The sequence below is a fragment of the Dermacentor albipictus genome, chromosome 8 (assembly GCF_038994185.2).
Source record: "Dermacentor albipictus isolate Rhodes 1998 colony chromosome 8, USDA_Dalb.pri_finalv2, whole genome shotgun sequence".
Lineage (NCBI taxonomy): Eukaryota > Metazoa > Arthropoda > Arachnida > Ixodida > Ixodidae > Dermacentor > Dermacentor albipictus.
In genome coordinates this window covers 111558123-111581060 of record NC_091828.1, presented here as the reverse complement: position 1 = coordinate 111581060, position 22938 = coordinate 111558123, and the positions used below count along the sequence as shown (strand labels likewise).

Sequence of the window (22938 nt, the reverse complement as noted above, 5' to 3'; positions counted from 1 at the left end):
CGTTTCTTTCAGTTTCGCAATCGAAAAATGTCTACTTTTGGGAGCCTCTCCGCGTCCACTCGTATTTCAAACGTAAAATATTGCACGGTGGCCTGTTCTATATCAACGCCATTTTATACTACAGGCTTCTCACGTGGCCCAAAATTTCGCTGCCGTTAAAATTTAGGGCTACGATCTGAGCTCAACTCAGTTCAGCGTGTCATGGAGAATGTTGAACTAAGGAGCACGACCATTGGAGAGTTTCCATGTTCTTTAATGTTCTGATGGCTTTCTCCCCGTTTTAGTTTTCCGTATGGTCCGCCGGCAGCAGCACTGTCTACTGTGCGGTGACGTGCTTCCGGTCCACGATGACGTCGATGACTTCCGGTTCTTGACGACCGGTGCTATGGCGGCGGTTGTCGGGTTCCTCTGCTCGGATGACCTGCGAATGCGGTTTTTAGTGATGCTTGGTTTGGGGAAGGGATGTTTTTTTACTGAAGCAGAAAAAAAAAAAACATTTCGTTTCTACAAGCAGGTTCATTCCGAAACTAAAAGGAGATCGGCACACAATAGGCGTCACATATGAAACGCATATTTGTCATGCATGATGCCACATTAATGCCACATACAAAATTTGTATGTGGCAATTTGTACGAGCATTTAATGCTCTGTACAAGCTTCGGTAATCGCATTTGCGGAAAGGTATCCACCACGTTCAAGATGGGTCACTAGCACCTGTTAGAACGCTATGCACTAGGTGCTTAAATTACGGGACATCTATGTTGCGTGAAGGATCTGCGGATTATTTTTGTAAATTCGAAGGGTTTTGTCTCGAACACATAAAATACTCCACAAATTTTCGTTACGCAATTCTGTAAGCAAATAAAGAACATTCTACTAGTATTCACTAAAGTATCTTTTCTTTTAATGCACAGTAAAGAAGAGCACAATACTATAGATGCTACATTCACTACCTGCGGGGGCAAAGGAGTCGGTATAGCTGCAGTCATTACCATGCCAGGCGCTTCTTTTTCTTTTTTTTTCTTCTGCAACGACAATGCCGCATCAGTGCAGAAACCTTTTTAAGGCGTTCTGGTGAGACAGAACGCCACGAGATGGTGCGACCAGCGCTGCTGCAATCGTGGAAGTCTCAGGCACTCTCGTGTTCTGCAAACTGTAACACCTTTATGGGCTTGGTAAACCTATGGCAAACGTAAAGCGTTGAAGATAAAAGATCCCAAGATGTCGCTACTAGCGTTGCAACTGCGGTCCACGGCTCTAGTGGCCCGCTATTGTGTAAAGAGCAATACTTTTGATAATGAGCTAAATCTTTACGGCTCTAGTAAGCCGGTATTGGGTAGAGGGCAATACGCTTAATAATGAGCTAAACCTTTCAAATAACATTGACCTTCCGCCTCAAAACCGATTAAGAAAAAAGAAGTTTTACCTTTATCGGTCAGATTTGCAGTCATGTACCGATGGCCGCGGGATAAAACACTCGCTATGCGAGGTTTTAAAGGTGTTTTTAAGGCTGCCGTAATTTCACTAAACACATGCTTGTGAGGTCAACTTGACTCGCATTATCTGCAATTACTGCTCTCGTCTCAAGCTAATTACGTATTGACCGAACGCACAGACTGCTGATCATTGTTTTTCCGGCCTCTTACTGAGCGTTTCAATTTCTCGTCACGCCCCCCCCTCCCCCCTCTCCCCCCTCTCCCCCCCAACCATTCATCATCTTTACTTTTTTTTTGCCCATGTAAAAGTCGTTGTTATCTATACATTTCAGTCAAGCGTGTACTCGTCGCTTCGATCTCAACTCCCTTTTCCAGCGTTTCTTTTTTTTTTTGATCGCATTGTCGACGTTCCTAGACAAGATACATACCTGACGTCCCCATTCTTATTTCGAAAACTCGTAGCATTCGCCCGACTTCCCGCACGGTTTTGCGCGACGCTCTGCCTACAGCGGTGAATGCAAATCAAGACGAAGGAAGGAGAAATAAGAGGAATGCGAAGAGCGCGACAGAGGGGAACGAGACACGGAAAAAAAAAAGATTTATTTGGCGGCAAGGAGGACCCCCGTTTCAGCTCGGGTTAAGCAGGTGACACGTAATTCCGACAACTCTGCATAAATTTCTTTTCAACTTATAACTAGTTGGACTCTTTCATGGGCTGTAGTGTGTGCATCGCTCGTGAATAAGGTGTAGCGCAAACAAACTGGATAAAGGAAAAAAAAAAGATCTGCACAAGCGAGAAACACAGGCTCCCATTTACAACCTCCGATTCCTCACACTGTCGAACTACGTTAATACACACTGCAGTTAGTTTTAGACAAAAAAAAAAAACTGCAGATCGACGTCTACAAAAGGGAATTCGAAGGAGCGTGCGTCATTATCTCTAATCCGCGTAGAAGCTACATCAGCTGTGACGTAAGCGTCACCGAAGCTGCTTTGGCCATTTTCCTTCCTGTCCTCGTTTTTTTTTTGTTCCTGCACTGGAGAAGTCGTCGAGGCTGCCTATATTTAGCGGGCCGTTGAAGCTTGCGTCAGTGAGACCTCAGCGTTTTACATCAGCGATAGCCAGCGCCTTTCCTTAGGGGTCATCTTCAGACGAGGCTAACTTGTCTTGCTTATATTTGCATTGCCTACGCGCACAAATCTGCTTTGACGTCTCACAGGAGAAACGCGTGTGTGGTTGTGCAGGATGCCCGTAGCAGTGAGGAAGCGGTGGTGGTGGTGATGCAGGCTTGGTTCCGCTGACGCCTCTGCGCTGCCTCGCGCAAGGTGGTAACCTGAAGTGGCCTTAATACGCAGCAGCACAACCACTCAGCACTCGGTGTGTGTCCTCGGTTCTGTCGACTGACCGATCTCGGTGCTCCTTAGCGGTGGAGTAGCGAGAAACTTTTTCGGGGGTGGTGGGGGGCCTCCACTTGACCAGAGACTGGGTAGGGGGAGAAAGAGGGGTATGGATGGGAAAGCCGCATAATAACACAGAAATATTTCTTTAAGGGGGGGGGGAGGGGGTTGCATGAGTCTGGTGCATTGATCAGGGGGACACATAGAACCTTGGTTTTGCGTCTGTGTACCTTTTGTTTGTGACACTTGTCCGCGCTATGGTAACCCCGTCTTACGAACGCTTAATGTTTCCATCGAGGGTTATTTCCCTAAAAGGGGCATTTCCCAACTCTGCTGCTGTGGGTCGCTTGTTCGTGACACCGTGTCTGGTAAGCCTCCGTGTCCATAGGAAGGTTCCCAACCCGGCTGCTGCGTATCTCTTATTCGTTACACGGCAATTTCTCCTCGTAAACTTCTGCGTCCATGGGAGGCCCCTCGATTTGAACAAAGGGTGTCGTGAGGTGCACTGTTGCCGCATTCTTCGTACCCTGATCACCTGGTGTTCCCTCACCTGTTTGGGGTTCACAACCAGCGGCCTGTCCTGTCTGTCAGGGAACTGGGGCCGCCTGGAGGGCTGCTGCTGCTGCACCACCGGCACTAACGGAACAAGCACAGGGCGCGCGTTCGGCACCGTGGTCGGAAACAGCACGTGACCCCCGTGGGAGCTGCATAAAGGAACGAAAATGAGAAGGGCAGCGGATTGGGCGAGTTGGTGTTGCATGGTAAAAATAAAATTCAAACGGCGCTAGACGACAGGACAAGAAAGAGGAGGAGACAAACCCGGCGCTGATTCAGCGCCGTGTTTGTCTCCTCCTCTTTCTGGTCCAGTCGTCTAGCGCTGTTTGAATTTTATTGTTACAACGAAAATCAGCCAGGAAAATTGGGCGCTAAACAGGGTAGTTATTAGGCGAAACGTTTTCTCACTCCTTATCTCGACGACTCAAACGCAAGCCCTCAGACACAGTAGAGCCTGCCGCGTACTCCTTATACAACTGTCGTTCCAAGCGGACAGCTGGTGGAGGTTTGTCTGTCTTGCTAGCACAAGGTGAACGATAATTCATACCGCGGGTGGGTTGTAGAAACCAGCACTAAAAATCAATCAATCAATCAATCAATCAATCAATCAATCAATCAATCAATCAATCAATCAATCAATCAATCAATCAATCAATCAATCAATCAATCAATCAATCAATCAATCAATCAATCAATCAACTTTTTAAACTTCGTAGCAATGTAGCAATTTGTAGCAATTGTCCTTTGTAGCAACTGCTACGAACGGGTGGATGTCTGATTTTCCCTTTATTCTAAGCTTACTAAATATCGACCCTAATTTTCTGAAATGAATGGAACATTTCCTTACTAACCGCTTCCAATTCGTTACTATTAACGGTCGTAACTCTCCACCCACTGAAGATAATCGGGTGTACGACAAGGTTCTGTGCTGAGACCACTATTATTTCTTATGTGTATTAAAGATATGACTTGCAATATCATCCAACATACATCTGTTCGCACACGTTTGTTATCTTCCGGGAAATTTCCAACGATGGTGATACCGTAATAGTTCAAGCTGGTCTGGATAATATAGTTGATTGGTGGCGGAAGTGGCTAATCTAATTAAATATTAAGAAATGGAAAATAATGCGCGTATATCCAGACATAATTCTAATCCTAGCACCCACCATCTTAACAACGATCCCTTAGATTTCGTCATGTCGTATAAATCTCTTGGTATACACACAAATAATTTGGCACTCACTCACTCACTCAATCAATCAATCAATCAATCAATCAATCAATCAATCAATCAATCAATCAATCAATCAATCAATCAATCAATCAATCAATCAATCAATTGAAGAAGCAAGCTAACTGTAAGGAAAACCCCTTGAAAACTGGCCAGCACTCACTTAACGCTTCCATGCACCAATTGCCTCACACCTTTCCGTAAGGGCTACGCACTTAAGTTTTGTAATTCTTCTTATCTTTGTGCTGACAGAGAGCTTCAAGGTAAAAAGGCGTCTTTCACATCCACATCGGCGTATGAAGGCAAGCTGGAATGCTTACCTAAGTAAAATTTTGAACAATTGAATTCATCCCACTTTGCTTAGCTTTCGACGTGCGGTCTTCCCCAGAGTGGCCGATCAATCGTTGTCTCGGCGCGGGTAAACAAGCGGTGGCGTGAGTCGCAGACAAGGAACGGCTCGCCCTCTGCTCTTTCTGTTTTTTTTTCCTACAAGCCAAGACAACTACAAGAAAGGAAATAGACGACGCAGCTGGAAATGATGATGGATGGTGCCAACCACGATCATCGCAATGACCACCGGCGTAGCCTCGAAGATGCTAACCTAAGAACATCGAAGGATATGCGTAGTAGACTCGCCGGAATTTTCGGTGCAAGTAAGCAACCCGATTCGCTCGGAGGAATAGAACTCCATGATTGCAGCAAATTTTCCCGCCTTAGACAGATAGACCAACCTTATCTACAAAGAACATTTTGTCGGAGCTGTCAGTGCTGATACGACGCCGTCACGGTTTCTTCGACAATATGCAATTTCCCTGAATGTGTTGAACTCATTGGGCGAGGAGTCACGGAAGTTTTCTGGTGCACACGTCTAAAGTGTTTTGGCTTATCCTCAGGCTAAACACCTTAAAAAAGGTAACGTTTTCCCCTATTGTTCTAATCACTCTGCTCGACTGAGTCCTCCGTCACTGTGCAGTTTTGACAGGATGCGCTTGAGAGCAAGCACAATGAAATTGGGAATCACTGTGTTAACATCGTAAATATAAGCTTGCCGCTAGTCTATACTTATAATTTATTACTGTGTTATTATTGTATTATCCAAAATATTTAACCATTCACTTCTCGAGCTAGTGATTATTCTCGTGCGAAAGTTTGTGCTTCGTGTTTTCTTCGTCGCTAGTAAAGTACGATTTGTTGTCGCTACGTTTACACGCTTTCAGCAACTCGCTCTCTCCGGGTCACGCAGTAACCGATGGGCAAGCCGTCAGGCAGACGAATAAAGAAACAAATGAATGCATTACTAAACAAATACCATGTTTCATCGACTCTGTTAACCTGCGTCTTTCGTTTTTTCTTTTATCCATGGCCGTGATGAACAAACTCAAATTCGACACAACATAAACGTCGGCGCACGTAACTTTTTTTCCGGATGCTTCTCAACGAAAACAGATAACAAATGAGCGTTGTGGTGGGAAGAGCATTAGATGAATACGTGTGCTTCACTTCCAGAAAAAAAGTACCTCCGTTCGTGTTCTTGATCTTTCATTCAGACACGAGTCCTTGTTTTGAGCCATATCACTTTCCTCGGTGTACGTTACTCTAAATGCCAAACAAATACGAAAGAGAAGAGGAAGTCATGTGATTAGAAGATTGAGGACCTTCTAAAGCAAAGACGTCAGCGCACTGACGTCGCTTATAGTCGCAGCGGTAATAATTACAGTCAGAGTGAGTCACGCGGCCAAGAGGTCAAGTCTATAGGCACCTAGCTTCGAAAGCACTAAGACCATCACGCTTGAAAGGGAAGCGAACAAGCAAGACTTGTTAATTTGCTTTCTTCCCCCGGTCAATTGGACGAACGGTGCTGCTTCCAACCACGCGAGCAACACAGCGGAGCAAGCATACATGGACCTTCGACCCGTGAATTGTAGGCTCATTGAAATGCGAGGCAGAGTCCCTCCTACCCCCCCCCCCCCCCCCCCGCGTGGGGCCTTTCCCATGCATACATCGGTCTGCAATGGTAATCACCAGGAAAAGTGAGTCGGCGCGTAGATCTCGACGCACACGCACGCTAATTTCTTTTCTCCTCGTAATGAATTGAGCATAGCCCGAAAAAGATTTTTTTCGGAGGCCTGTAGCATATAGTTTCGCTTTCTGGCGCGGTGCCCTCTTGCCCTGTTAAATCAATTGCAGATCTTGGGAAGCTTTTACAGTCTCTTCGAGTTCACCATGCACACGCGTTTTATAAGTCGTCAGTGTGTACGTATAGGGTCCACTCAGCCCCTGCAAAAGTTTCGCCTCAATTTGTGATCTCCTCAGCGTTTACTGATCCGCACACGTGGGTTGGCTCTTAACAGCAAATGCAGGCACGTGCGCCCGCTCGCGTGTCACGTGGTTCCAAAGTTATGAGCCTCAGAGAGGACGCAGGTGTTCACCGAAAGTGCTTTCAAGCTGATGCTGCAGAAGGCTGCAGTGTCTGGAAGTTTGCGGCATCTGAAAGTCAACAGCAAATGCTACTTCGCTGAGGCGCCCAGCCTTGCCTCTTCGCTTATTCATTCGGTTCGTAGTGTGGGCATTGTAGAGTGACACGGAGCATTGGATACAACTGCAAACCTGGACCGTCACTGCCAGCGCGGTTCAACGCACCCGAGTCCAACGACTACCGTCTGGTGGCCTCCAGGATAGCCGGGCTGGTAGCCAGGATGGTAGAGAGTTTGGTAGGTGGTCTGGTACGGCTGGGCGTAACCGTTGTGATACGGGAGCGGGTAGTCGGAGTACACCAGAGAGTACGGGCTGGCCACAGGGTAGCCTGCGGGTGTGGACGTCACCGACAGGCAGAACAGCCCAAGCAGCAGCACCACAGAAACCTGCACAGGAGGAAAAAAAAATATAAACCATTCCGTTGAGCCCGTTACGAAAGGCCAAAATCAATTTAGCCCAAAATTCTTGATGACCGAACTTGTTTGGATTCACCATTGATCATCGCGCGAGATTTCGTTTGAGTTTTGGAGCTTTACCTCAAAGAAAAGCCATTTTTCCTTGAGGAAAATAAAAACTCTTTCGATTCTGATTCTAAATTTGCCGCAGAACACGATACGTCTGCATCGAATGCGGGAGCGTCGGTGTTGCCCGAACGCAAGATAGTTTCGTGTGGTGACGCCCGTTCAGCGTGATGAGGTTCACAATACGTGTACCGTCATCATCATCATCATCAGCCTGGTTACGCCCACTGCAGGGTAAAGGCCTCTCCCATATTTCTCCAACAACCCCGGTCATGTACTAATTGTGGCCATGCCGTGCCTGCAAACGTCTTAATCTCATCCGCCCACCTAACTTTCTGCCGCCCCCTGCTATGCTTTTGTCTATGCTTTGTCTATGCTTTTGTCTGTTATGCTTTTTTTGCCGCCCCCTGCTATGCTGGATTTTGTCCCTTCCCTTGGGATCCAGTCCGTAACCCTTAATGACCATCGGTTATCTTCCCTCCTCATTACATGTCCCGCCCATGCCCATTTCTTTTTCTTGATTTCAACTAAGATGTCATTAACTCGCGTTTGTTCCCTCACCCAATCTGCTCTTTTCTTATCCCTTAACGTTACACCTATCATTCTTCTTTCCATAGCTCGTTGCGTCGTCCTCAATTTGAGTAGAACCCTTTTCGTAAGCCTCCAGGTTTCTGCCCCGTAGGTGAGTACTGGTAAGACACAGCTATTATATATTTTTCTCTTGAGGGATAATGGCAACCTGCTGTTCATGATCTGAGAATGCCCGCCAAATGCACCCCAGCCCATTCTTATTCTTCTGATTATTTCCGTCTCGTGATCCGGATCCGCCGTCACTACCTGCCCTAAGTAGACGTATTCCCTTATGACTTCCAGTGCCTCGCTGCCTATTGTAAATTGCTGTTCTCTTCCGAGACTGTTAAGCATTACTTTAGTTTTCTGCAGATTAATTTTTAGACCCACTCTTCTGCTTTGCCTCTCCAGGTCAGTGAGCATGCATTGCAATTGGTCCCCTGAGTTACTAAGCAAGGCAATATCATCAGCGAATCGCAAGTTACTAAGGTATTCTCCATTAACTTTTATCCCCAATTCTTCCCAGTCCAGGTCTATGAATACCTCCTGTTAACGCGCTGTGAATAGCATTGGAGATATCGTATCTCCCTGCCTGACGCCTTTCTTTATTGGGATTTTGTTGCTTGCTTTATGGAGGACTACGGTGGCTGTGGAGCCGCTATAGATATCTTTCAGTATTCTTACATACGGCTCGTCTACACCCTGATTCCGTAATGCCTCCATGACTGCTGAGGTTTCGACAGAATCAAACGCTTTCTCGTAATCTCGCACGTGTACCGTGCCTACATTTAACTCTAGTATTCTGGAACGTTCGTTTATACATGAACACCCTACATCGACTCAAGATGATGGACGACCGCCCTTTGCCTCGACTGAAATGAACAGCGATCACGGCTCGAAAATCTTATCAGCAACTTTCCGAATCCACACTTGAACGCATTGTATAGTACGGAGCGTGATGATCTGGTTGATATAGAGCCCATCATCTGGTCCTTCTACCGCTTCTGTTCTGCTACCGCCCGCAAGCCCGGCTCGGACCTGCCCGGTAGCCCAGGCCCGGCCTGGCCCGTGGGTCGGGCTCGGGTCGGGTAAGCTACGTATATTGCTTTCTGTGTCCCCAAGCATTAAAAGAAAGTAAAACTAAAATGGGGAAGCCCGCATCACCAGGTAGGCACAACAGGCGTAAATGCCAATGAAAAATGACCGAAAAGGGGAAGCGTTAGCATCCCAATGAGCTTTAAGGAAGATCCAGTTATGAAAAGAAAAAGCGAAGGCAAGCCTGACGTGTAGGAGTGGACGAATAGGCATACACCTTCGAAGGGGATTTAAATGCCTCACAAAATCTCGGAGCGTGCTCCTATTGTAATAATCAGGCCCCGGTAATCAGCAGCGCCGCAGCTCAATCATGGAACCAAACAGCCCCCCAGGGACACCCACCCACCGCTCTGGCAATCACGCGCAGCATGTGCGTATTCTATTGAAATCTTGACAGTTGTGGATCCCGCCCCCATCTGGATCCTGTAAATGTACAGGATCTAGATGGGGGCGAGCAGATGTCGCCAAAAATGTGGAACGCTTCACGATCTTGCGTGACATCATTGCGCAGGGGCCATGCTAATTGCGGGCCCGCGCTGGGCTCGGGCCAAGGAGCTTCGGGCTTGGGTCGGGCTCGGGCCCCGGTCAGTCCCGTAATAGGTACGGGTCTAAGTCAGGCCCGCAATAGGCGGGGTATGCTATTGGTAAAAACTTTATTTCGTCAGCTTTATGTGGGCGGATTAGGTGGGCTCGCAGTCCCAAATTATGCGATTCAGTGTTGCCAGTCCCTACAGAAACTAGAGTGGGCTCAGTCGCGTGGACACAGTCAAAACAGTCTCTAAAGAATGTCCTGTGCCGCGGATCGTATCATAACAACTACCCAGAATTGGACCAAGCTTCGCTTACGCTCGAGGGCTAACGGGCCGAACCGGGCCGGGCCGGCTTGGGCGTGATCGGGCCGGGCCGGGTATGGGACAGGTGTGAAACTACCGAGTCGGGCTCAGGCGGCCCGCCACACAACACTTTCGGTCAGTACTCCAGTATGTAGCATGTGGTATGACTGCTACATACGGCGCGTAGCCTGCCGTATGCTTCAAAAAAGTGATGTGTGTCAATTGTTGGAAGTGTCGATATTGTTGGTGACGTCTGAAGCTGTAGTCTTTCTTTCTCTATTATGGTGATATTTGTCTGGTGGGTGTTTGTTGTGTTTACATTATTTTGTCATGTGTTTCTTTTACCTTTTTGGTGTTCTGTGACTCGTGATACGCCTCGTGTGAAAATAAGTAGAAGTCTGCACCAACTCTTGGTGCCAAAGTCTCCTTATTTAGTGGTGCCAATTAAAGAAATGAAAAATTATTCAATGCAAGGCAAGTCATTGATCATAAATAAAGTAGAAATGGATTATTCAACCAATAAATCTACAAAAAACAAAAGACAACACGTCCGCCGTTAGGTATAGGAATACACACAGCCAATTATAACCAAGCCTAATGTTTGAAACTAGAAGGGGCTCGACAATGTATGATATGCAGATCACGAATAGCAGACGACCACAATGAAGACTCGGCAAATTCTGCTTCTCTGTTCAGTGCTATTGAATTTTGAAAATTTGTTGCCGATCATCATTTTTTTTTCCTGAGAGAAAACTGACGTCACATATCTTGTCAACCAGCTGCGGTGGCCCAGTGGCTACGGCGTGAAGCTACTAAGCGCGAGAATTTCATGGGCGAGAAACACCAAACCAGAAACATAAGAGATGGTATAAATAATTTAATTATTTAGTTCCACGTGTCGAAACCACGGTATCATTATGAGGCACTCCGTAGTGTGGGGGACTGCGGATTTTTTTTTGGCCACCTGGGGTTCTTTACGGAGCATGCAATGCACGCGTGGTTTCTGCATTTCTCCCCCACCGAAATGCGGTCGGGACTCGAACCCAAGATCTCAGGCTTGGCAGCGCAACACCGAAGCCACTGCGTTTCCACGGCGGGTGAGATGGCGTAAAGGAATAGCTGTCCAGTAGATTACCGGAACGAGAAGATATTGTCACATGGTAGCCAGTGACGTCGAAGCGACGAAGACAAACAATATACGTGCGTCAATAGTAAGCAACCATGGCCACGTGCCGTTATCACGTAACGTGACTATATCACATGCGGCGTGGTCATATTTCTCGTGAACGAATGGACAAATATGTAGCGATCCCTTCTGGACGTTCACAGGAGTTATGGTGTGCGTGGAGATGTCTCGTAACACAGACGCCACCGGCGAATGAGCGACGTGAAATAAAAAAAAATGAAAGGAGTTTCGTCACATACAAATATGCCACCAGAGCCTTCATTCTACCACAAACTAAACCAGACTTGCCCGCAGATCTCAGGAGATTGCGCCGTATAATAAAACGTGGCACAGAGGACCGCATAAGTGCGTGTGCTTGAGGCTGCCGTCTGGAAGGTAAGACGTTGAGTCACGAACCGTCTGGCTTCTCAATCTAAGGAACCAGCAATTGAAGTGAGCCGCCTCTTATGAAATCTTGTATATGTGACCACTGGCTCTTTGCTCAAGATTTTGAACAAATCAAACGAAAGAAAAAAAAACGCGCAAGAAATGTGCAGACCGTGTCCTTGGCTGCGCAAGGCGACGAAGCGAAACGCCTCCGCCAAATGTGCTGCGGAAACTTTGCCGCTCTCGCTTCTGGTTTGCAGTTCGAAACGACACGTTTTCTCTCTTTTTCTTCGCCGCTGAGTAATGATCTCTCGTCCGCAAGGCCATGTGTGCTTGAGCGCACGCGATAAAACAAGGCTGCTGAACTCTGGCGGTGACCAGTCTAGATGACCAGAGGAGATGTGCTATAAGACCCTCATGGCTCAATTGCAATTTAATGAGACTGCTATAAATGATAAGCTGTTCCATAAACGCAAAAGCTGCATTTTTGTTTTGGTACTGGTGGACTATCGTGATACGTTACGCGTGTTTAGTGTGGAAATAAGCCATGCCGACATCATCAGGATCATCACACTCATAAACGATGACCATGGCCACAAGTGATGATAGTGAAGATACGCACAACCATGGAGTCGCGTTAATTGGGCTATATCGCGTTCTGCAGTACCTGGATTAAACGCAAATAGCTGGTGCAAATGAATAAAACACGTCTTCTCGGCCACTAAGGTTTAAGGCAGGGCCTCCCAAACTTTCTGGCCTTCAGGAACCCCACCTGCAGCATGCCCTCCCAGAGTGCCACAGAACCAACACCCCCCCCCCCCCATTCCCCTCTCACTTCAAAGTACTTATGTACTCGCGATGATTGCTGCGGTGAATTACTCGAAGGCTGCTTTCAATAGTTGATTTCAGCTTGCAGCCTATGCAAGTTCATTCCCATTGAGAGGCGATCATTGGGAGGGAATCAATTCCCTGCGTGCTCGAATGAAACGCGTCCAGCGTGGACGCTGTGGGCTCATTGAATCGCACAGCAATGAGTCTTAAACGCTGCTGACTCGATGGTCTTTCTCATGAGGACTACCGATGTGCGGACGCGGTGCTTTTCATTGTTCGATTCAAACTCTGATGTAAACAACCAGCGAGCGGAGATTCGTTTTGGCCACTTGCGGAGCCCAAGAATTCCGTTTGTGGAGCGTCAGCGTTCCGCGAACGCAGACGTTCGCGTTCGTGGACATGTAACTGGACATTTAACACCGAACTCAAAGTTACAGTAGGATTGTTTTTAAATGACCCTCGTTTCAGACTGATGTAGTATTGTAATTTAGTGGCAGCGCGATTAATTAAATTAGAAGCATCATGGCTTGACCCCGCAGGAATTCGCATTCGAAGAGAAACTTGTGACCCAGAAACATTTTGTGGACAATTGTACACGGTGCGTTGATGTATGAAAGAAACACCAGATCTTCATTTAAAGCACGTTATTCTCCTCGTTTGCATGCCGGAAGGTAGCGTACTACGACCGCGATTCTTGAAAATGGAACGGCGGTGAATAGTGTTCTGGCAAGTTTGAAGGAATCGCTCTTCTATACACAAATTAACTATTCCATTTTACAGTGGTGCACAGTGGGTGTCTTGACATTCTTTTGCGTTTAGCCGAAAGAACATTTTGGCGTTACTTAGGTTCAGCCACAAGGTTCATCGTGTTCATCACGTGGCATGACATTCAGTGATCGACTGCACCCACTGAGTTCATACTTGCGGACATGAAATCGCACAAAAGTTCATTACTAAATATAGTTCTGTTCAATCACGTTTCGTTCAGATTTTATATTACGCAAAGCACTGCTGCGTGATACTGGGTTACACAATGAATAATGCTCACCGATGCTCTGCAAGCGGTAGTACACCGTTAGATCTGCCCGGTACGCTAAGTCTATTCCAAGCTTTATGTCAATCCGTGCCGACGTCTTCTTTCCTCTCTATCTGTGTTTCGTTCTTACTGTGCTAAATCAACGCAGCATTTTCAGTGTTCCCCACGTGTAACGGCAGATGCACCAAAGAACGGCCCGCTAAAGTAACGAGCGAGTAACTGCGAAAAGGGCACCCCGTGGGCTTTCTCGAATAACAGGGCTGTCCGAGAGAGTGTCTATAAATAAAATAGCGACCTCTCCCCTCTGTAAACGATCCACCCGACAAATGAGCGAAAGGCTGTAGCGACTGAAGCAGCCCGACGCGACTAGAAACCAAGCACTCCCGCCAACGAAACACTGTCGACCGAGTCAGCGAACCGTAATTTATACACCTTTCTTTATTGCGTGTTTTCCCCGACCGGCGGCGTTTAGAGCAAAGAAGAAGAGGACGGAGACAAACTGAAAAAAGAAAGGCGAAGTCTTGGGCTGGGTGCTGGACTGTCTATACTCTCCCACCCGATTACCGTTTCCCTTTTCGAAACACAGGAACAAGTTGCGTCACAGCCGCGCAGTTCACCTTCGCCGGATTTCTTAATTCATTTCTTGGGGGGGGGGGGGGGGGCGTAGGCAGATGCTGTTTTGAAGAATGCCCTGTTGTTTTTGCCCGTAAACGCAGTAGTGTGACCGCGTACAGCAAGCGCGGGAGTGGACGAGGGGGAGAGGGCGTGGGTTTGAGGAGGAGGGAAGCGACCGGTGAACGACCGGATGAATTCAAGGACGAGCTTTCTAAAAAAACTCGACGTCGCTCGAAGCGGCCGGACAGGCGAACCGTTGGGGCGGCCGAGGGTCATTTTAACAGCTTGCGCCGCGCTTTTGCGTATGTACGCGTTCTACGCAAATGCTCGAACCAGCCAGGGGTGCCGCGATCCGTCGCGCGCGCTGATGTGCGCTGCAGAGAGCAGGGATTGCCGTTCCGGACATTGTTGTCAAATTTCTCCGCGCTGTCGAGTTTCCGCCGCCTTGTTAACTGTGATAGGCCCAGAGGAGTTCCACAGTGTTTCTAATTGGCTAAATATGCCGTCACTAAAGAATTTGACCATATAGCGGAATCGGATGATGTTCATGATGGTATCACTGAAGTTTTTCACTGAAGAGAGCAGGGATAGCCATTCCGGACATTGTTGTCAAATTTCTCCGTGCTGTCGAGTTTACGCCGCCTTGTTAACTCTGATAGGCCCAGAGGAGTTCCACAGTGTTTTTAATTGGCTACATATGCCGCCACTAAAGAATTTGACCATATAGCGGAATCGGATGATGTTCATGATGGTATCACTGAAGTTTTTCACTGCAGAGAGCAGGGATTGCCGTTCCGGACATTGTTGTCAAATTTCTCCGTGCTATCGAGTTTCCGCCGCCTTGTTAACTCTGATTGGTCCAGAGGGTTGCTACAGCAGTTCTAATTGGCTCACTATGCCGCTACTACAGAACCTCACCACATTGCGGAATCGGATGATGTCCGTGATCGTATCACCGGAGGCATTAGTTTTTTTTTTCTTTGACACATGGTTACCAGAGGGCACCGTGGCACAGCAATCATTTAGCAAAAGTGGGAATTGTGGGGGTGGCACGTAGGTTTGTCTATTCGTGGTCCTGGCTTCTGACGTTGTTGCTGATTCGGTAGTCATTTATCACGTTTCATTATAAGCGACATTGTTAAGTGACCGTAGTTTTATGAGGACAGCAAGACAACAAGTCTCATCGCTCAAGGATAATCGTTGCGAGTTGTTGCATATATAACCCAACAATTTGTTGTAGATTATCCTCTTTGCAGATGCCACAAAGCCGCTTGGAGCCACAAGGAAGACGTTTTGAAGATAGGTGTACATATTTTTCTTCTCAATGGCATCATATAATGCATTATGTATGTGAATCAAAATAATGTAGTCCTGCCGCCTGCCAGGCACTGCCTCTCACACCTTATAGATATGTGGCTTTGGCGGGCCTGATATGCACACTGTGTCTTGTAACATTGTGGGATAAACTATATTATTATTATTATTATTCGATCGGATTCTAGCTGAATCACTAGCTCTTGTCGATAACTCTGTGGCCTGAATCACCTCAGTAATAATTTTTAAAAAAGAAAAAAAAACAAAAAATTCCAGAGTAAGAAAACAAATTTACGCATGCAGGCTCAGTGCTTAGAAGCAAAATGAATTCGTAAAGGTGGTTGTTGCTTATGAAACCAAATAGGTCCGAGTTGACGGGCTTGCTCTTCAACCTGTACCATTCTTCACACGCCTTGTTGTCTGCACATTGATGAAAGTTATGACCGAGCGCGCCTACTGCAGGGTCCTTGCGCGATTTCTAAAATTTAGAGACTGAATTTACGAAGCTTTTCGTTCGTAACAGTTCTTTGTCATTGACTCTCCGCCTTCGCCAATAATACGCCCAACATCCCGATTAGTCAGCGAATGTTCTCATGAGAAGTTGTGGTTTAAGGATTTTGTTCATCAATGCAGACCCTGCTTCCCAAAGCTGTTTTTGTACAAAATAAGCAATTTTTTCTGCGGAAGTTAGATTGATTCTTCGAAGAGAATGACTGCCATCCCAATGAAAGTAGAACCAAGCTACAAAGGAAATTCATACCGATTTCTCAGGAAGGAAGCTTCGTGGTTGGAAAATTCATCCGATTCCGATGATCGAACCCAGGAGTTAAATATTTTCTGGGCCGGTCGCCTTGCCATACTGGTTATCATTGTTAAAAGCCCCCGGGGGAATTCTCCTGGCAGCTTCGCGCAGCTCTCGGGAAAAGAGCAATTTTTTTCCCAAACTTGCTCCACCTTGCGGATTTAGGCAGGACTGATTTAGCTACGACAAACAAGTGACAGCTTTTGGAAGTGCCAACTTGCACGCGTAACCGTGACCGTAATGGCACTGAGGGTCAGGGCCGTGGAGGGTGCTCTGTAGAGGAAGGCAGTGAGTAAAGAGAAAGTGAAGGGGAGGCATCGACTATTGTGACGACCCATAGGCGGGGTCGTCACAATAGTCGATGCCTCCACTTCACTTCACTTTTTGGTTTACTGTGGCTTCGCGCCACAGTAAACCAAAAAGTAGACGTGCTGTTAACGTGACATGTTTAGTTAATGCTGAAAATGCTACCGCTAGGGACAGCGAGACTTCTACGTTTGTTGTTTTGCTCGTTAAGTCGAATCTAAGCAGAAATGACTCAGTGGGGCGTTTGTAATAGTTTAACTTCTTTATCCTTCGCCGATGCGAAATGAAGCATTGCTAGTTTTCCTGGATGCCCAAAAGGAAAGGAGCTTCGGAGCCCACTGCCACGACCTATGAATATGTGGAATCCTTATTGATTGTTTTACACTCACTTTTCACTATTTAGGGGCTGTCATGTCACGACCATAATGATAATCATCATGTTTGAAGCCTGGGTGCAAATGAAGGCCCTTTCTCAAATGTTCTCCACTGACCGCTGTCCAGTGCCAGGTGAACTCATCATATACCCACGAATTTTGTATACTCATCACTCCATTTAATAATTTGTCGCCCTCTACTATGTCGTACAGACTGCTGTAGATAACACATACGAGCTTAGGCTGCACGCTATAAAAAGTGGGTGGCCTTTCGGGTCTAACTGGTTCTCAAACAATATACTCGGGGTCTATTTTGTGCACTTTTTTATTTTTCTAACTCCTCACTCTCGGTGCTTTCAAGTCCCAAATGCACTGTCACATCAGCGTGACATAGCGTTCTTGAGAGGACATTTACGAGCGCAGAGTTTTAAAGAAAGGGAATGTAAGCAAGATGAACGAATAAAAAGGTACGGGGGCAAGATTACCACCAAAGGGTGTAAATTTCTTTTAAATCGTAGAACTAATTACCTCGACTCTCCTTTATGCAGTCAACGGCCACATCCCGAAAGAAAATATTCCCTTCTCGTATGTTCTATTCAGAGGCAACAAAATAAGCGTATTTGTCGGCATCATAATACGAACCACACACCTTAATCAGGTAACCCGCTTAAGGAATCAAATTCGAAACTTTCAGTTTGCTCGTCAAGCACATCGTGCGTGAAACGTTACACAGAGACCAACGAACCAAATACATGTCGTTCGAAAGTTGAGTTGCAACAGCCTTCCTGCAAAATCCCGTTCATCCATGTCTGTGTTAACTCAGGCTCAGCGTCCAGAGGCGTGACAATCGCGATCGGTAAGCGGTGTCAGTAGCCTCGATCAAGCGCCTAGAACGCAATAGATTAAGTAATTGTAGCATCGGCGGTGACACAAAGATGCGTGGGATACACACGTTAGGAGTACAAAATCCGATAGCATCAAGGACGGACTGCGGAGTATCGCGTCATGGAAAAAGTGAACTGCAACTCTCCTAGCTTTCTCTCACTTCGCAACAAATTCGGCATTGTTAAGGCGCAGCGTTTTAAATGAGCTCGATAAAGAAAGGGTTAAGATGGTGGCTTTTTTTGCAGCGCCCGGACAAGTATGCGCGGCCGTGAACATCAAAGGCGTCAACGATGACGTAGTGTGCGAGACACTGCTTAGCTTATCTTAAAATATGCGAGATATCCACTCCAATTATACAGTGTTCTAAAAGGAAAGCTATGCTGCACAAAGTATTTGAAATCCTCTGAAACCGGCAGGGCAGGGTAAAGGCTTCGCGGCCTTGAACTTGAAAGACGTGAAGGGCGTGAAGCCGGTGGGCCAGCTCAACTTTGAACAGACGATGTATGCCCCGTTTTCAAGAGAAAGAAAAAAAAGCATACGTTTGTTCTCTCCCATTGGCACTTTGTTTTCAATAATAAGAAAGCTCCATTGTAGACAGTATTTTAAGTGAGCTCAAACCATGGGAGGTAAGAAGGGTGGCCGGCGTGTTTTGCAACCAGAAGTGCAGACCCTGTGACTCTGAACTCCGAACCCAAGGTGCGAAGAAAGAACTGATCGGGATGCCGCGGGGGTGGCTTTTATATCTTACCGGAGAGCGCATCGTGGGTGTAATAATGTGCTCGTCAGTCCACAGCAGGTGCGTTCTGTGTAGAAGAAGTAGGGATGACTCCGGGGGAGCAGCGGGGGGGTGGGTAGTCGCCGATCGAGTCGCTCACGGGAGACGCTGTCTGACTCACCAGGAATTTCAAAGGACGGCGAGTCAGCGGAAGTTTACTGCGAGACTGCCCGGAGACGGTGACGATTTACGGGTCCCTGCCAACAAGAGTCAACAGTGGAGCCGAGGACGTCGTCGTTGCTGAGGCGTCTTGTCTATCCGGCGGACGCGGGCCGGTCATCCAGTTTTGTTGAGGCCCCCGCGCGGGGACGCGGGCTCCTGTTGCGATGTTGTTTTGATTTTGTGCCCGTCACCGGGGCGAGGAGACGCAACCGGACAAACCTGAGCCGGTCGCCTAAGGTCACTGGCTTCTTGTCATGCGCGGGCTGGTGGGACTCAGTCTCACGAGCTTGCCATCACGTAGGACAACTGGAATAAATCAACAAACGTGTAAGAGAGGCAAGAAAGGGGGGAGAAAAGGGCACAGAAGAGGCAAAGATTGCTCGATGGGTTCGCGGGGCTTCAAAAAAAAAAAGAGAGAGAGAGAGGCTTGACACGGCAGTGACTCCGCGGTTTTATGCTCGTTGCTATTTCTTTAATTTTTACGTGCCGCTGAGTTGTGGGGTGTTGTGCGCTGTAAGACGATCCCCACCGTTCGAAAGCTGCGACCGGTTTTATGTCGTTTCCTGCCGAAATTCAAGATATACGAGGTTCAAAGTAACGTTATCTACAATGACGTCACTTCGGTGCCGGGGAGTACCTGCTTGTGGTCACGATGCAAGAAGTCAAAATTTTTTTTTCGAAGGGTTCGATGAATGCTCATCTTGAGAGTTTAAAGACTGATAAATGTCCGCCCTTAAGCTTTTGACAGTAACCAGACTTTCATTTTTATTTATTTATTTATTATTTTATTTATTGATACTGCAATCCCGGTATCGGGATTATAGCAGGGTGGGAAAAGAATTAAGCACTTTCACAAAAATGGCAAAACAAAAGAAATAAGGGAAATAAGGGTGCAGGTTGAAGCTCTGCAGCCAGCATCATGAATACATTTCAACAAGATATCAAACAGTAAAAAAAAAGAAAATACACAATAGAACAGTAAAGTGATGAAATGCAGTAACACAGACTAGGCAATATGTTGAGCGAATAATGTCAGTGACGGTTGCAACACTTCATTGTTAGTGAGGTTATTCCAATCGGTAATAGTTCGTGGAAGAAATGAGTATTTAAAACAGTTATTACGGATGCGAAAAGGAGTTAAAGTTAGTTGATGTCGTTGTCGGGTCGCATACCCAGACGAAAAATGAATTAAATGGGTGAGTTCGGTTCTGTAGTGTCCTTTAATTAATTGGTACATGAATTTAAGTCTTGCAGAACGATATCGCTCATTCATTGTCGGCAGACCAGCTTTGATTAAAAGTTGTGTTATTGATGTACGTCGGTAATTATTATATATGTACCGAGCAGCCCTCCTTTGAACCCTCTCTACTTTGTTTATGTTAGTCTTAGTGAATGGGTCCCAAATGATAGCAGCATAATCTAAGGTAGGCAAGACAATACATCTGTAAGCAAGTAGGCGGACAGATGGAGTGGATAACCGCAATGCCCGTCTTAAGAAAAACAATTTACGAAAAGCGTTACACGTTATGAAATCAATATGTTTGTTCCAGCTGAGATTGTTAGTGACCCATAGCCCTAGATATTTGTATTCTGTTACTTCTGCAAGTGTCACATCATTAATACTGTAATCAAACGGTAAGGCATTCTTTTTGTGCGTAATCCTCATCAATACAGGTTTTTCAAAATTAATGGACATTTGCCATGATTCACACCATGCAGAAACTTTTTGCAACGCGCTATTTAGTAGTAATTGGTCTGAGACACTTCTTACTTCTGTGTAAATGACACAATCATCAGCGTAAAGCCTAATTTTCACAGGAATGTTAGACACAATATCATTAATATATATCAAAAACAATAGAGGCCCAAGAACAGAGCCCTGAGGGACGCCAGAGTGAACTGTAAGTTTGTCAGAACAATTATTGTTAAAAACAACGAATTGTTCCCTGTTTAAAAGGTAGGCTGAAATCCACTTTACTAATTGTTTGTTATGAAGTATTGTGTCTAACTTATAAATTAACTTTTCGTGAGTGACCCTGTCAAAACCTTTCGAGAAATCCATAAATACGGCGTCAATCTGTGTTCCATTGTTAATTGAAGAGGAAAAATCATGTATAGTTTCTACTAGCTGTGTACAAGTTGAGTAACCCCTCCTGAATCCATGCTGATATTTAGTAAAGAAATTGTTAGCTTCGAGGAAGTTTGATATGTGATTGTGAATTATGTGTTCAAGTAGTTTACAAGCAGTCGATGTTAGCGAAATTGGGCGGTAGTTCCTGATCAATTGCTTGTCTCCACTTTTGTGAAGCGGTTTCACTCTGGCAGTCCCCCAGTCTCTTGGGATTTGACTTTCACACAGGGACCTTGTAAATAAAACAAACAAATATTTAGATGTCCATTGTGCATATCTTTTCAAAAAGGCATTAGGTATATTGTCAGGTCCAGGTGATTTCTTTACCTCAAGGTTAAGCAGCATACTTAAGATACCATGCTCACTAATGACAAGATCCTCCAAAGGTGGTAGTGAGGCTTCAAATTTTGGAAAGATGTTATTCTCGCGGTTGAGCAACAAAGGACCCGGGTGAAAACGTTTGGGAATGTCAATACATGTTTTGGCCCCATTTCTTTTGATGGTCCGGTCATATGGTGACACATATGATGCCCTCATTGAATGTGGAGAAGATCTCAGAACGATGGCAGACGCCTTCCAGCTGTCGAAGAGAAACCTGTTGAAGCTTCGCTAGAGCTATATTGATCTAGGCTTACAAGCAATAAAGATGCCTTTGATTGTGCACCAGGACAATCTACTTTATGCGAAGTATAACACCACGTAAAACAACCGCACTATTATTCGATATACCGAATTTGACGAGGAATTTAAACCTATTGATGCAAGAAAAAATAATAAATATGCGAAGATGTTTTGTTTTGTTCCCTATCGTATCTTTCTATACGCTGATGGCTAGCAGATGCTACGGGGCTAAGTGCGCGTTACGCCAGTACCTGGTGAGAAACGCTTGCAACGTTATTTCTCAAGCCTTCAAGTAAGCCTTCAAAGTGTCACGCACCCGTCTTTTACGTCTGCTAGCCGAGTGTGTTTATTTTTGCTAGCTCACCGCCGGCTCCCGCGAAACTTAAGAAAGCTCCCGAAGGTTTGCAAAATTATGCAAAGCTCGTCTCAAAGCAAGTTTTTGCAAAGCTCGTCCAATGCTCACCCCGCAAAGCTCTCCGTCGTGGCCACATACTGACGTTCGAAGAATAACCCTCCCATTATTGCTAGAAATTGAAAGAGGAATAGCATGTGAGATGTATCGTACAAGCGAATGTAGTGTGCGTGCGTTTCCATATTAGAACAAAATCAAAATAACACTACTTGAAACCTTCCGTTCTCTTGTGAGCCCTGTTTGACCGAATAATTTAGTCGCCTTGACTTCACTGCTGGCTTTTTATACGATGCGCATTGTCCAGATGAAAGCTTGAATTTTGAGGCTAAGCTCATTGATTGAAGATGATCAAACAGAAGTCTTGAGCTTGACGTTGCATTGATGGAGAGTGTTAGCGACTTAATATGCGTTTTAGTGTCAAAAGGCCTGGACACATTGTTGCCATATTTGTCCTGTATATGTCGGTTTAATTCCTTTACATCTCATAGTCTAAAAATATATGCTTTACACTTTGTTCTGCTGTCCTTCTAGAATCTCTATCCTCGATCTAGCTTCGAGTAGCATGTGGGCGAATACTTCTAAGCCGGCAAACCCATTTGCTTATAAATAAAAAAATATCTCTTTGTTTCTCTTTCTAGTTTATAAAGGCTGATGACTGTTTCAAAGACAGCATGTTGCCTTTCAAATAGTCATAATCTATCTACCGACAAATATTTCGGAATAGACCAGCCAAGCAAACAGTTAAAATACGTAAACGTGATACGCACCCTATCCAAGCCAATTCTTGTGAAGGAATAACTTGCTCTTAGCAACTGACGGAATTCTTCCGTTGAGCACTGTGAAGCTTTGCCAGCGAGACCGTAGATTGAGGTTCTCGAGAATCCAGCATCATTAAGGATCTTCAATAAAGCGTTTGCTACCATTCACGACTGGGAGCCGATCCTCAGCATTGACGAATTCTCAACACCTTCGTCGAGGGAATCCGCCTTGACAAGGAGTATGGTT

The 22938-nt window shown here is 46.0% G+C and overlaps 1 protein-coding gene and 1 pseudogene across 2 annotated transcripts; both read right to left on the bottom strand.

The window, feature by feature from the left end:
- Window positions 1-306: 306 nt before the first annotated feature.
- On the bottom strand, window positions 307-19069 carry LOC135915654 (uncharacterized). 2 transcript variants are annotated; one of them, XM_070522949.1, is made up of 5 exons: window positions 18729-19069; window positions 18581-18635; window positions 7264-7484; window positions 3385-3538; window positions 307-421 (listed from the first exon to the last, which is right to left on the bottom strand). In XM_070522949.1, the coding sequence occupies exons 2-5, from the start codon at window positions 18590-18592 to the stop codon at window positions 317-319; spliced, it is 492 nt and encodes a 163-aa protein (XP_070379050.1). In that variant the 5' UTR covers window positions 18593-18635; window positions 18729-19069; the 3' UTR covers window positions 307-316. The 2 variants fall into 2 exon arrangements, with proteins under 2 accessions (XP_070379050.1, XP_065304859.2); XM_065448787.2 differs by having other exon boundaries at window positions 18581-19069.
- LOC139049341 (U6 spliceosomal RNA) lies at window positions 9751-9809 on the bottom strand (annotated as a pseudogene).
- Window positions 19070-22938: the final 3869 nt, after the last annotated feature.